Source organism: Lethenteron reissneri, chromosome 39, assembly GCF_015708825.2.
Source record: "Lethenteron reissneri isolate LAM-NWPU_2019-01 chromosome 39, ASM1570882v1, whole genome shotgun sequence".
Lineage (NCBI taxonomy): Eukaryota > Metazoa > Chordata > Hyperoartia > Petromyzontiformes > Petromyzontidae > Lethenteron > Lethenteron reissneri.
The window spans coordinates 11,718,647-11,733,901 of record NC_083817.1 but is presented as its reverse complement, the minus strand read 5'-3'; the positions used below and the strand labels follow the sequence as shown (position 1 = coordinate 11,733,901).

Sequence of the window (15,255 nt, the reverse complement as noted above, 5' to 3'; positions counted from 1 at the left end):
TTTTATTAGCAGCCGGGTCGGCTGCGAGCTATGTGGTAGGGGGTGATGTAGTGGTGGTATTGACGTGCGCCGACAGTGATGGATCACGGGGCGCGGGGTTGGGCACGCGATGTGGGCGTGGTATGAACGCGCGCGCCGGTGGTAAGGCGCGCTGACACAAGCTGGGAAAAGAGGATCGTAGCGAGTGCGCAGTGATTGGTCAGATAAGTGGGTGCTCTCAGCGACGTCCGCAGGAGGGGTATAAAGGGAGATGCGCGAGAGCACTCGTGGTCAGTGTTAACCAGTTGAAGACCGAAGACGGGGTGGAGGAAGTAGTGGCCCGAGACCCCTAGTCCCGCCGTCCTTGTGAGGACCGGGGCCCTGTGTGGCTCGGAGCCGAGACTGGGGGACCCGTAGTCCGACGCCCGTGTGGGTCGGGACGGTGGTACCCAGAGCCGAGACGGGCACCCCCGGCTGGGTGTGTCCCGGAAGGCTACAGGGCGTAAGAGCCCGTGTCAGTATAGCTGAGTGGGTGTCTGTCACCCGTGTAGCTGAGTGGGTGTGAGTCACCCGAGTAGCTAAGTGGGTGTCAGTCACCCGTGCAACGAAGTGGGTGTTAGTCACCCGTGTAGCTGAGTGGGTGTGAGTCACCCGAGTAGCTAAGTGGGTGTTAGTCACCCGTGCAACGAAGTGGGTGTTAGTCACCCGTGTAGCTGAGTGGGTGTGAGTCACCCGAGTAGCTAAGTGGGTGTTAGTCACCCGTGTAACGAAGTGGGTGTTAGTCACCCGTGTAACGAAGTGGGTGTTAGTCATCCGTGTAACTACAAGTTGGTGAAAATAAAGAGTGTGCTACCCGTGAAGTCGTCTCCTGCCGAGTTACTACTTTACATATCCATGCTTGGAAGACCGTTTCACTTCTGACGCCAGTTGAAGTATTTGAAATGACGGCAGGAAACTCCTTGACGGGTAACACACTTTTTATTAAATCTTGACGTGTCACGATACAACGTGTGGTCTCTATTCTTCTGACTATACACTTCACTTAACTCGTGTAGACTCTATGCCTCTGGCTACACACACTTCACTTGACTCGTGTAGACCCTATGCCTCTGGCTACACACACTTCACTTGACTCGTGTAGACCCTATGCCTCTGGCTACACACACTTCACTTGACTCGTGTAGACCCTATGCCTCTGGCTACACACACTTCACTTGACTCGTGTAGACCCTATGCCTCTGGCTACACACACTTCATTCCGCCTCTGGGTTACACAGATTCCCGGTCCCTTTAGGACAGCGGGACTAGGTACCGCAGGGCCCTATCTCTTCCTCCCCGTCTTCAGTCTTCGCTGGTTACACACTGCCCGTGCGCCTGTGTGCATCCCCTTATATAGCCCCCGCTCACGGGAGACGGAGCGGATGCGGACCTCGACGTGAGCATCACTCCTTAGTTAACCAATGACGACGCGCTGTTCCTACGATCCGTTTTCCCCAGCGCGTGTTACCACTATTCAACCAATCACGCCGCGCTGCCACCCGATCACTCCCTCTCAAGCGCGTCACCGGCACACAGCCAATCAGCACCACATAACCCACGACCCCGCGCTGACACACGATCCCTACGCCAGCGCGTATCACCACTACATATGCACTGTCCTTGAAATTGATTGGTCCACACCCGAGACGGCTTTAGAGCCTAGTCTCACATGGTGTTGGACCAGATGACGCCAAAAGGCGCACAACTCAAAGACAGCATGAGCGTGTTGCTTGCGCAGCCCTCGTCTCCTGCCCACTCACTTTGGAACCCTTATAAGCAGTTACATTTGGAGGCTTGCCCCCTCTTTTCTCTCCCCCTGATGAAGACTGCTTGTGTTGTGATCGAAACATCATGGGTTTTTTGCTTTTATTATTTTCAATTTATTATTTGTATTTTATATTATTTTTATAAAAAAATATTATCTACGTGACTTTACCGAAATAACCAATAATATGGATTCCTATTGTTCTGGAACCCCAAGGGTGCAGAGTTGAGCCTCCTGGTTCCACTAAATGGGGTTTCGTCAGAAGACATCTGAGACAGTGTTCCCCCCGTGGGCCTCCGGCACAATCTCATTTTGATGATGTCCATGCGGTGTTATGGTAATTTAATTGAAGATAGCGGGGTTACCAGCCCCTCACTCCTGCCCAGTTACTGTTGGCTACTATGGTGGCTGTGCGTGCCATGAGGGGAACAGCTGATATGCATTCGCCTCTTAGTCTCCGCTCCCCCCTCATAGCATTTCTCACAAGACACCACAGTATTGCCTTCTGATACCAGCGAGGAGGTGGGTGTTTGTGGTGACCTATCTGTAAGTTATTCCTCTGAAACAAAGCATCCTGTGGACGGGGACACCTTCGGTTAAACCTGGGCTGGTGATATTCCACTAGCTTTTTTGCCCGTCCAAGGATGGGTGTATATTGCAGTAAATCTGAAACATTCAATAAAAAAATATTCAGCTCATGATTATGAATGAGGGGGGGGGGGGGGGTTGCCTCGTGGAGTGACATCACCCGCTAATGGTTATCGGTGAGGGGTTGCGGCATGTGGAGTGCGCGACTTTGTTGTGCGTTAGTGTAGATGCATTAATGAAGGGGGGGGGGGGGCTCTTTTGCAGTGACGTCACGCAGAGATGTAGAACTGTGCTGCGTAGGTTTATTTTTTACCGTCACTTTCTGTAAAGAAACGTCATATTTGAAGCGACTTTGCATAATTAATTATTTAATGCAGCTCGTTTTTCATCTGCGTTAGTGTAAAAATCCACCCACTCATGAATATTAATGAGGGGGGGGGGCTCATGTGGAGTGACGTCACGCGCGGGACGGACAGACATTTCTGGGTGCTTATCGTAGGTAATGTGAGTAGCATTGAGTCAGAGTGGTAATGGCATTGAACTGTTCACTCATTTGGCACTTGCATCCAAAGGGGGGGGGGGGGGGGTATGATAGGGAACTCGATTTTTATTCCAGGTGTAGCTCAATTTGTTTTGCTCCTCTGGTGACTGCCAGGGAATGGACCTAAGGGCTATATGAGACCAGGCCGGAGGGATTGAGACAGCCAGGTGCCTGCAGTGTGTGGTCTGGAGCTACCCGACTGAGTTGGTGGGGGGGGGGGGCCACGGGGCCACTAAGCAAAGAGTCACCTGGTTCCAGACTGTGGGCAACTTCTCACCCTGTACATTGAGTGTTGTAGAGTGGATTTCAAGTGAGGCTCTGAGCCACAAGGGAGCCAAGCTGCCACCTTCCAGTAAATGCTGCTGGGGGTAGAGAAATTCAGGAAGTGCGATGGTTTGGTTCTGGTGAAACCACCACAAGAAAGCACACCGAACTTGTCATACAATTTAGACTGCTTGTAGTACAATGGCGCTATAATGACCCTATCTTCTATATATATAAACACCTAACTTTATCTGTGATGAACGCTGCACTTCCCGTCGTTTTCATGCAGGGAGCGCGTAGGTTTGAACGACGGAGGCGCATGGACAGACGTTCGATTACGTTGGAATCGGTCTGCAGAACGAGGCGATTCGGCCGATTCCCAGAATCGATTCCAAGAATCGACTTGGCCCCCACCGATACGACTTTGCCATTTGTTCTGCAATGACGACGACAATTTCCCATTCTCCCCGAATACGCCATCACAATCAACAAGTCGCAGGGACAGACGTTCCATTACGTTGGTAAGCGCACAACTTTATCTTTCTATGATGAGTAATATAATATAACTTCGAAACAGAGCATCGGGTGCTTGTGGAAATGCATCGTTCGTGTGCAAATTTTGTGACTTTCCCGGCCGAAGGCCTGAAATGCTTTAGTACTTGAATAATAATTTCACTTTATTTTCATCAAAATCGCACTTTTTCCACATTTCCACGAGCAGTGTACGTCCGGAATGCCAATGACGAGCGTGTTGATAGAGTAGTGGAAAAACTACGCAAAACGGTCTCCTCTGGTGACTGCCAGGGACTCGTAACGAATTGGCATGTTTGTTCAAGTGACAAACCTTACTAAGTGGCTGTGTCGGGTGTTGGTGGGTTTAACGACACATTTATATTTACGCGATCTAACCCAAAAGGCCTCTATAAAGTGACCAGGTTCAGAATACAATGTGCTAACTAATACATCATGACCATAGTATCCAGTATCAGAGTGAGTGGCTTACAAAAATAAGTTTGGGAGTTCAATTCCTGGTTGGGGATTGACTCAGTATTCTACTCGAATGTCAATAGTGGTTGTCCTATGGATAGACTTGACCCATCATAGGAATGTGGAATTTCCACCACTGGCTCTGAGCTGCAAACAGGAGGTGAACACTACCTCAATGCTTCTTAAACATGCATTCACTTTGACTTTTTGGCGTTTAAAGTCAACAAACTGTGAAATTGACTTTCAATAAGTGCATACCCCATAAAAACAAGCTGACAAAAAGACAGAAACCAAGATAAATTATTGGTTCACGTTTTTATTCATTTGGTTACACCATAACAATCGTCGTCATGATCATCATTATGGTCGCGGTGTAGAGTAGTGTGACAGATCCACGCTTAGTTGGCCGCGATGGTCTGCGCGATCCAGGCGTTGTAGTTGCACACCTTGGTGTACACGCCGGGGTAGTTGGGCAGAGCGCAACCACGGCCCCAGGACACGATGCCCTGCAGCTCGCCATTGCACGCGACGGGGCCGCCGGAGTCTCCCTGCGGTGGCAGCAGCAGCAGGGGTCAGGGGGGTCGGGGATTAGCAGCTGTCTCCTGCATCTGGTGGCTCAGCGGTAGAGCAAGAAACTGTCAATCGTAAGGTGTTGCGAGTTCAAGTCCTGGTTGGAGGTTGACTCCTATCGTGGTTTGTATTAATAAAGTTTTTTTTTGTTATATCCACAATCTAACCCCCAAAAATGTATATTATGGGTGATATTGGTCGCGAAAGCCTACGTATGAAACCGGTGTTTTGTATCGTTTGTTGTTGTAATGTTCTGACCGGCCCCGACTGGACATCGAACAAAATAGAGCTTTATACCTCCAGAATAAGTAAATACAGTATTCTAATTCTGACTCATCCCATCATTTCTCTGCGAAAGTCAAAGGTGATTGCCCAATAACTTTTCCACCATGCTCAGGGCTGTAAACGTGAGGTGAGCACCAGTGGCTCAGTGGTCATTGCAGCAGGAAATCGATTTGACTTTACAAGCAGACGAGACCAGGGAGTAGCAAGTGAACGTCGTATTCATGTTACAAATGGGTGCAATTATATCAATGGACATTTGCACATGTTACCAATGCAGCTTATTATCGTACTCAATGTGTGGTCACACGATGATTGCACTCACAAAGCAAATCACGTGTAACAATTTTCACCAATTACTCTGGTCACTTGAGTCTGGAATTCCCTCCCTCTGGCCATCTTTTGCTGCCAAATTCAAGGCTAGGCTTAATACTTTTTAAATACAAATATACATATATACATTCTCCCTGTTTTCATTGTTTCACGTTTTATATGAATACCGTACTACTTCTTGCTCAGCATATTGACGTGAAACGATATACACCCAAATTATAGTCGAGCTGCGATTCCCGAATCCCTCCGTTCTTCGAAACTCTCCGATCGAAGCGAGCTCCTTCGGCTGCGATGTCGCCGTCTCACCTGGCAGGAGTCCTTGCCGCCCTCCAGGTATCCCAGGCAGATCATGTTGTTGGTGATGTCACCGGGGTAGGAGTTCCTGCAGGAGGTGTCGCTCAGCACGGGCGCCTCGACGCACATGAGGACGTCGGGACTGCCTGTGGGGGAGACAACGCCGGTCGAGGCGGTGGCGAGGCTAAGCACGCGGCACAGGGTGACATCCCGCCATTGACGCGTCGAACTTGTCACGCTGCGGGGTCAAAACACCGCCTGCAGCTTAGGAATTCGCTGTCAGTGTCTCTCGCTACGTTGCTCAATTCGAGAAAACGTATTCACTCTCGTTCGCGACGTCTTCAGTAGCGCGGTGTGTTGCTGGCCGCTTGGCGTTTTGGGCCTTTGTGCCAGTGCTGTAAAATAATAATATATATCCATGATTAGGTGTTTAAGTGTTATCCCCTAATTTCAGGCACTCCGGTTTCCCACTGCATACAACAATACTCGACAAGTAATTGTAACCGCCCAATCGTGACGTGGCTGCGTTAACGATTAGAAGGACGTGTCCGAATTGCATGGGGGCAGATGTTGACCGCGTTTTCCTTCACGTCTCTGCCGCAGTAGAAGGGGGAGAAGTGAGGTGGGTGTGGGGCGGTGAGCGCGGTGCGTCCTCACCGACGCTGGTCTGGGTCTCGCCCCAGCCGGAGATGGTGCACATGACTCCGGTGTTGACGCAGGAGGAGGGCAGCGCGATGGGCTGCGCGTACTGGTTGAGGGTGGCGGGCGAGGACAGCTTGATGAGCATGATGTCGTTGTCGATGTTCCAGGAGTTGTACTGGGGGTGCTGGATCGCCTTGGAGGCCTGGATCCTCTGCTCGGTGCCCTCGGTCACGAAGATGTTGTGCTCGCCGATGCGCACGGAGATGCGGGACGCGCTGGGGATAGAGGAGAGGGACGAGGATAATGATGAGGAATTGCATTTATACGGCTCTTAATGACTTTGCAACTCGGCGCCTTACGTCGCATCTGATCTCCACTATTCCTCTTCCCTACTGCTATCACGCTGGGTACAACGAGCGTCTTCCCAAATGAAACGCTCCATGTTCAAAATTACGGTTGGTGGTTCACCTGGCCCATCTCCCCTCTGAGATTGATAAGATTGCTACGACTTTGTAGTGTGATTTTTCTTTGTAGAGACTCGCCCAAGAAATTTGGAATTTACACCACTGGTTCAAGGCTGTTAACTGGAGTTGAGCAACACCTCAGTGTCCATTGAGAAATGTAATATGGGTAATGGAGATTGCAGTGCTGTGACTCGGCAAAACCCCACTAGAGCATCACGCCACCACGCAGAGATGGGCAAAACGCATTCAGATTGCTGACTTGTGTAATTTATGTACGAATGACCAATTTCTTTGAGGTGTGTAATTTATATACCAATTGCAAATTGCAAATGTAAAGAAATTATATACCGACATTTTCGTTTAATTTAGATAGCAGCCCCATCTCTGCCCCCTCAGCCTCTCAGTCACCCACACGCACACAGCGCGCAGCACACTCACGTCTGGTAGCAGTGAGCGGCAGACACGACCCACTCGCTGTTGATCAGGGAGCCTCCGCAGAAGTGGTATCCGATGTTGAGGGACACCTGCCACGGCTGCGAGTGGGCAGCGCACTCGTAGCCACCCACGATGTGGTCCTCATACATGTATGGGGTCGCCGCTGCCAGACAAAGACAAATATCCCCCAGGTGAGCTTTCACAGACTGTTGGGGCAAGTGCTATTAGCGAGCACCTATGAAGGCCGGCACGACACACGAGGAGGTGGGTGGCCAGCACACACACACCGTCGTGTCGATGTATGTCCAGGTCCATTCACTTGCTTCCACCAAACATTCCTCATCATCGTCGTCGTTGTCTTCATTGAAAGCAGTCTGACTGCTAGCAACATCCCAATCATCGCCAACATTGGAGTTGCTCGAACACCCCAATGTGGGACCACAAAGCTTGGGAAGTTCTTGGCGTCTGTTCTGTTTTCCATGCGTCTGTCTGTGGGTTTCCCTGGGCCTTTGTGCCAAATCTGCGCAAAGGCGCTTTGCACATTCTACAGCAGCAATTTGCATGAATTAAGCTGTATTAAAATAATATTATAAATAATAATAGTTATCGCTTGCACAAATATTATCAACGCCATCACCCCACTGTCATTGCCAGACGGGTGTATGTTGCATACCTGTCAACCCCTTGTCAGTGTCTACCTTATTACAGCCCAATTCAGACTGTATTGGTCACCCATGCCCTTTATAAATCTCAACGTTCATCCTACAAAGTCCCATCACAAGGGAGAAACACAAAGAAATAGACACATGTTTTTGCCCGTTTTGAAACAGCTGTATGCCGTATGGAGCTGAAAACTCAATTTCCCTGTACAATAATACGGGATAAACCGTACGGGTTGACAGCTATGGCGTATGTTGAACTTATTGTCGCACCGTACGTAGTCAACCGTGCTAATCGGACGATTATTATCGACACCATCGTCATCACCATCTCGCTCCTCACCGTCTCGCGTTGCGGGCTAAAAAGGAGCGTTTCACGGTGAGGCTAAATGAGTAAAAATGAAAGCCATCGGTGATGAGGCGAGACAACGTTTTTTTTCCGGATACAAATGGGCGACAGCCGTTGTGCAACATTGCAGGAAGCTCAAACCCGCGCCATTGGTTACCATAGCACAGCACACCGACTGCTGCACCACTATTGCTGCTCTCTATGTAGCCACGGCAAGATAATTTTTTAATTATAGTGATACAATGATAATAATATCCAGCCCCTTGCCAATCGAATGCAGAATGAAGGCCTCCCCACGATGTGTTGGCCGTTTCAACTGCGTTTTGTGTTTAATACGGTGCGAAATAAGTTCAACATACGTGCATGGGGGTTGTTTGACCATACTTCACCACGCTGGTCATTAGGGGTTCTGTCTTAAATTAAAAAATATATCATAGACTACGTTTTGGACAATGACCATTCTTAATAGCACCAAAATAATTTGGATCACATATCGCTCGCCACTAATGTTTGGCCGTAAGCTCAAAATCGAACTCTAGTCACCGGGTTCGTAGCACAGCACGGTAACTGCTACACTACCACTCCCCAAACGTATACAAGACAGACAAAGATCCCCCGTATAGCCTTAACAGACTGCTTGGGAAAGTACTGTTAGCAAGTAGCACCTATGAAAAAGGCTATCGATGTTTACACATCGAACCAGGTACTCATTTTGAGGCTGAGTCGACCTAAGAGAGACCAAGACTGGCTCAGATAATCGTCAGAATCGAATTCAGGTCGTTGGGTTTGTAGCGCAGCACGCCTATCGTTGCACTATCGCTCCCGACACAGATACACAGAGACAAATAAAGACAAAAACACAGAGACAAAGACAAACAAAGACACACACAGACTCTGGAGGAACTCACCAGCGACACCCACGAGAAGAGCGAGGATGAGCCCGTGCATGTTTCTCTGTGGTTCGTGAGCAAGACGATGCTGAGCTGCTGCTCAGAGTCGCCTTATATCCCAACCGGCAGCTCCACCTTATCGCGTGGCCTTGTCCGGTATCTTCTGTGCTGCCCAATGCCATGTGGAAGCCTCATTAAACCCATCAATATTTTCCCAGCCGATACTGAAATAGCCAGAACCGCTTATCAGAACCGTATTAAGCGCTTTTTATTTGTTCATATGCGCGCCTTCCACTGTGGTGTTCCTGTCAAGTTGAAGATACATTTCCCTTAAATGGCAAAAGAGTGAGAAGAAAATGAGCACAAACTACAAATATCGCCACGTTTGTCGTCCACACTGCCTTAACACAGAAACATTTTAAGATGTTCTTTACTTTAAAAGACTCGTATTTTCGTTTTCATGATTTGTAAATGACTCTTTAGAATTCAAATAGTGTGCCATCCACTGCTGGATGAAGGTCTCGCAACGACTTTCAAGTCATGGGGGCTGTTCGACCGTCACTGATGTTAGTTGTGCCTGGGAATTGAACTCGGGGTTTTGCCAGGTTTATAGCGCAGTGCAGAAACTACCACTGCATCACCGCTCCACCCAAATTATGTTAATAATAATTATGGATGCGTTGTCACAAACTTCACGGCTTGGTCCGAGATCGGTGCTCCGAGCACGTCTCGGTTGACCAGATTGTTTGATGTTGCTGCTGCTACGTTGGCAGTGGTGCACAAATAACGATTATCAACTACAACTCAACACACACTCGTCAATAACTACACCGTGCTCTTAAGTTACTGGGAAGTGAGAATGTTAAGGGAGAACTGCGTGCAATGTGCATATCCAGTCCTGCACAGTAAATATTCTTATATATAAAAGTACATTTTATCTGTCCGTCCGTCTGCGCACGCACACTTGCGAGGGATTTGGCTCTCAGACGGTGGGGTATATGTTGAAAAAATTTGCCGGGCAGCACGCCCCAAGCCCCGCGGTGGGAATAGGCTATTCCGTTTTCCCATCTGTAAACTTTCAAGTAGTTAAAGTCGCGTTTTTGTGCGATTGCTCTTGATTGATTAATTTACTTTTGCCTCCCGGCACATGACCAAGCACGCTATTGCGCATGCTTGAAATACTGACAGGAGTTGCCCCTGGCAACGCACGCCATCGCTGGAGGGTGGGGGGGATTTCTCACTCGCGTTCAAAATACAAAAAAATGTACACACAATGCTGAGGTAAATTCATCAAAGTGTCACGTCCTATTGTCTCCCACCCCAATGTGTGCACTTACTATTATAGGGTCGGTAGATTAAAAAATTATAGTGCTTAGACAAGATTTTTGTACCGGGGGGTGGGGGTGGTGGGGGTAGCGGCCCAGCCCCCAGCCTCGGATGGCTGGGCAATCTAGACGAGACCGGGGGCTCTTCACGGGACTAGGCCTCACCACGGCACTCTGTCAGGTGAGTACTTTGTGCTAAACAATAGATATATACTGCTAGTAGCGGGAAATACCCCGCGTTGCCCGGGGGAAAAATATATTTAAAAACTTCTGAAAACTTAAAAACATAACATATACAAATGAAAAGAAAACTCATTAAATAAAATAAAAATATAACTCAATCACGCCAAGATTCGATTCTTGAAATCGCGCCAAGGAATTGAAGGTTTAATATTAAGTTGGTTGCATGTCGGGAAGTATGCTAAACATTTCGAACAGACACACATTCACAAATTTCCCTTATAAAAAATATAGATAGAGTCAGCATGTATTACTGTAGTGCTAGCAGGTACCACCACAGTCGGTATCCACTGCTGTAATCATAGCAGGTACCACCACAGTATGCACTGCTGGAATCATAGAAGGTACCACCACAATATGCACTGATGTAATCATAGCAAGTACCACCACAGCAGTATGCACTGCTTTAATCAAAGCAGGTACCACCACAGTATGCACTGCTGTAGTGAAAGCAGGTACCACCACAGTCGTTATGCACTGCTGTAGTGATAGCAGGCACTACCACAGTTGGTATGCGCTGCTGTAGTGAAAGCAGGTACCACCACACTCGGTATGCGCTGCTGTAGTGATAGCAGGTACCACCACAGTCGGTATGCACTGCTGTAGCGAAAGCAGGTACGATCAAAGTCGGTATGCACTGATGTAGTGATAGCAGAATCCACCACAGTCGGTATGCAATGCTGAAGTTAATGTAGGTACCGCCACAGTCGGCATGCACTGCTGTAATCATAGTAGGTTACCACCACAGTCGGTATGCACTGCTGTAGTGATAGCAGGTACCACCACAGTCGGTATGCATTGCTGTGGTGATAGCAGGTACCACCACAGCAGTAGGCACTGCTGTAGTGAAAGCAAGTACCACCCCAGCAGTATTCACTGCTGTTAACATAGCAGGGACCATCACAGTGAGTATGCACTGCTGTAGTGATAGCAGGTATTACCACAGTCGGTATGCATTGCTATAGTGAAATCAGGTGCCACCACAGTCAGTATATATTACTGTAATCATAGCAGGTGCCACAACAATATGCACTGCTGTCATCATAGCAGGTACCACCACAGTCAGTATGCACTGCTGTAGTGATAGTAGATACTGCTATCGAGTTGGTAGATACTGCTATAAAGAGTTAGTAGATACTTAAACAGTCAGTATATAACACTACGGTGAGAAAATACTACTGTAATGAGAGATCACACTGACGGGCGACGGATGGCTGCATAGGCACTGCTGCATCGGTCATTGCCAATCAGGGCTAAGGGTTCCATCTGGGCCAATGGGAATCGGGAAGGTTCTGAGTGGGGCGTGGTTAGAGGCGGAGCTTTGCTCCACCGAGAGGGATATGAGAGCGAGGGAAGCTGCGCGGGGACGGAGGAGCAGTGAGTGCATGTGTAATGTAGGAATTTGGGCGGGAGACGACTTGACGGGTAGCACACTTTTATTAGCACCAACTCACTAACACGTGTGACCAACTGCAGCCTATGCTACGCGGTTCCCCCGGCTACACACACATGGCTCTTACGCCCCGCAGCTTCTAGGGAACCCACCCCAACTGGAGTCCGCAAGGGCGAGCAGCGCCGTGCGGTAGGCGAGCGTAGTTTCCGTGTCCCTTTTACGCCGCTCGTAGAACTGGTGGCGACAGGTCGAGGGCGGTCCAAACACTTTGGCCATGAGGTGTAGCGCGGCCTGGAGCGTGGAGCGGGACGATCTTGGGGCGGACCTGAAGGCGAGTGCGTCGTCGTCCAGCGTCGCCGGCAGCGCACGTAAGGCCGTGGCGTCGGACCACCCCGACATTTCTTGATGTGCGAGAAACCTTCGCTGGAAGGCTCTCCAGTCGCCCCCCTCAGCCTTGAACGCCGTCAGCGCGGGGAGTCTTTGTTGGAAGACTTGGTCGTCCTCCGAGAGTTGATTTTCCCGCGCGCCGCTATGGTTGAGAAGAATGGCGGCTCCCTCGGCAGGTGTTTCGTGGGGACTTTTGGCGCGCGCTGATGACGCGGGCTGTGATGAGTGGAGGTCCCCGACCACGTGGTGCCCCCGATTCCCGCCAATCGATGGCGGATCAGCGAAGTTGGTGCCAATTTCAAAATTCGAGGTGCGGAGCGCATTCTGGCGGGATTCTTCGGCCCGTGCTCCTTCCTCCAGCCTTGTCGTCGTCCTCGCGCCTCCAGAAGCGGTGATTTCCGCCAAAATAGAAGCGGCGGCGAGCAGCAACTCCGCCAGGCAGGAGTGTGCATCCTGGAGGCTGGTGTCGGACCCCAGTGGAGCGTCGGGCATCGCCGCGAGGTGCTGTGGCGTCGGCATCTCCTCCTCCTCCCCTCCCGAGGCTTGCAGTCCCGGTACGACGTGATCGTCTTCCCGATCTCGCTCGTGGGTACGGGTAGTCTTCCTAGTATCCATTCTTTGAAGACAGGTTCACTTCTGACACCAGTTGTACTGTAGGAATTTGGGCGGGAGACGACTTGACGGGTAGCACACTTTTATTAACACCAACTCACTAACACGTGTGACCAACTGCAGCCTATGCTACGCGGTTCCCCCGGCTACACACACACGGCTCTTACGCCCCGCAGCTTCTAGGGAACCCACCCCAACTGGGGTCTGGGTCTCGACCACTGGGTCCCACAGCCCCGCCCTCACAAGGACGTCAGGCCGTGGGTCCCACGGTCTCACCTCTGAGCCGCACAGGGTCCCGGCCCCCACAAGGACAGCGGGACCAGGGGTCTCAGGGCCCCATCTTTTCCAACTCCGTCTTCGATCCTCACTGGTCAACAACTCCCCGAGCCCTCCCGCGCATCCCCCTTTATAGTCCTCTGCTCCTGGGGAGACGGAGCCCATGCGGACCTCGATGAGAGCACCCACCCCAGTTGACCAATCACCACGCGCTGCCACATGATCCTTTTTCCCATCTTGTGTCAGCGCACACAACCACTCACCACGCGCCGCCACATGATCCATCACTGTCAGCGCGCGTCACCACTATACCATGCGATGTAGCCACACCCGACGCGCTCACACACGCTCCCCCCTTGTCAGCGCGTACCGCCACTACATCACCCCCCACCACATAGCTCGCAGCCGGCCCGGCTGCTAAGAAAAAAAAACTCCCCGTGTGTGCCCCGTAACACCAACAATAACCACCACAACACAACAACATAACACAACACAACACAACAAGAACTCCGCAAATCCCGTAAGAATCAGAGCACGCCACCGTAACAACAAGAATAATATGTACAATCCGCCGAGTGCCAAAAATAAACTATATACAAGAATGACCCGCGCAGCGTCCCTCCATTTCCGACCGCCCCTTGAACGGGACATTAGACCGGACCGAAGGGGAACGCCGTGACGAGATACAACCCCGGGACTCCTTCTCCACCCCCTTCAGGAAAAGTGTCACGTTTTAGCACGAGTCCGCCTGGCCGGTCCGTCGTACGGCACCAGACGCGGGTGACCGTCAGGTGGCGCCGGCAGTCCAGGAAGGCACGGGGCAGGCATCGGAGATCCGCGCGTGCCTCGGGGTTCCGGTTTCCGACGGTCAGCAGCCGTCAGGTCCGAGACACCTGGGAGTGGATCAGGCGGCGACATGTTCTTCCCCGAGTCGACGGCCACATCACACGCTCGGTCGTCACGACACAAAGGGAGGCCATGTGGTGCCGCGAAAGGTTTCAGATGGGAGGGGTGAACGTACCAGCGGCGTTTTCCCCATTTAATCTGAACACACTGGGGTCGCGCAATACGCACGACTTCCACAGGTCCCCTCCATGGCCTCAGCAATTTTGGGGACGTAGCCAACGGTGCATGTGGGCAGTGCAGCCAGGCCTTATTGCCTGGTTTCCAATTGTGCGTATACACCTTCCGTGCCTGCAATTTTTCGTTAGCGATCTGGCGAGATCTCGAATTCAAACTCGCATCCTCCCGCGCTTCAGCCAGTTTGGCGATATTAAATTTGATGTGGTCGGCCAATTTTGATTTTGCACGCGGCTCGGAAATCCCCAGTTGGGCATCCATGGGCGGATCGGCCTCTCGACCATACATGAGAAAAAATGGGGAAAAGCCCGTCGCGGCATGGGGGGCCATTCTATACGCCGCGAGGACCCCAGGTACCTGTAAGTCCCAGTCAACCTGATCGTCCCACAACTGTTGACACAACATAGAAGTAATCGTCCTGTGGAGACGTTCAACCATTCCATCAGTCTGTGGGTGGTACGGGGAGGTACGCACTTTTTTCGTACCCAACAGGTCGCACACCTCGCGCAACAAAACGCTTGAAAAATGTTTTCCCTGGTCAGTTAGCAAGCGTTCGGGGGCACCTTTGTCCAAAACGTAGCCCTGGACAAAGGCGTCCGCCACCGCCGCAGCCAATTGGTTGGCGAGTGGCCATGCCATGGGCCATCGGGTGAAGTATTCCACGCCAACTAACAGGTACTTGTTACCCCTAGGTGTAACGGGAAAGGGCCCCAAGATGTCGAGCGCGACCAGTTCATTCGTGCGCGAAACCTGGATGGACTGTAGTGGTGGATTAGCCGCTACTGACGGCGGTTTTCTTTGAGCGCACCCCACACACCCCTTGAGGATGTTCGCCACGTCGCTCCCCATACCCGGCCAATA

At 50.8% G+C, this 15,255-nt stretch overlaps 1 protein-coding gene across 1 annotated transcript; it reads right to left on the bottom strand.

Moving 5' to 3' along the window:
• Nucleotides 1-4,463: 4,463 nt before the first annotated feature.
• LOC133351931 (trypsin-2-like) lies at nucleotides 4,464-9,211 on the bottom strand. Its single transcript, XM_061567545.1, has 5 exons — nucleotides 9,100-9,211; nucleotides 7,187-7,346; nucleotides 6,300-6,559; nucleotides 5,655-5,788; nucleotides 4,464-4,711 (listed from the first exon to the last, which is right to left on the bottom strand). Exons 1-5 carry the CDS (start codon nucleotides 9,137-9,139, stop codon nucleotides 4,562-4,564), a joined length of 744 nt encoding a protein of 247 aa, XP_061423529.1. The 5' UTR covers nucleotides 9,140-9,211; the 3' UTR covers nucleotides 4,464-4,561.
• Nucleotides 9,212-15,255: the final 6,044 nt, after the last annotated feature.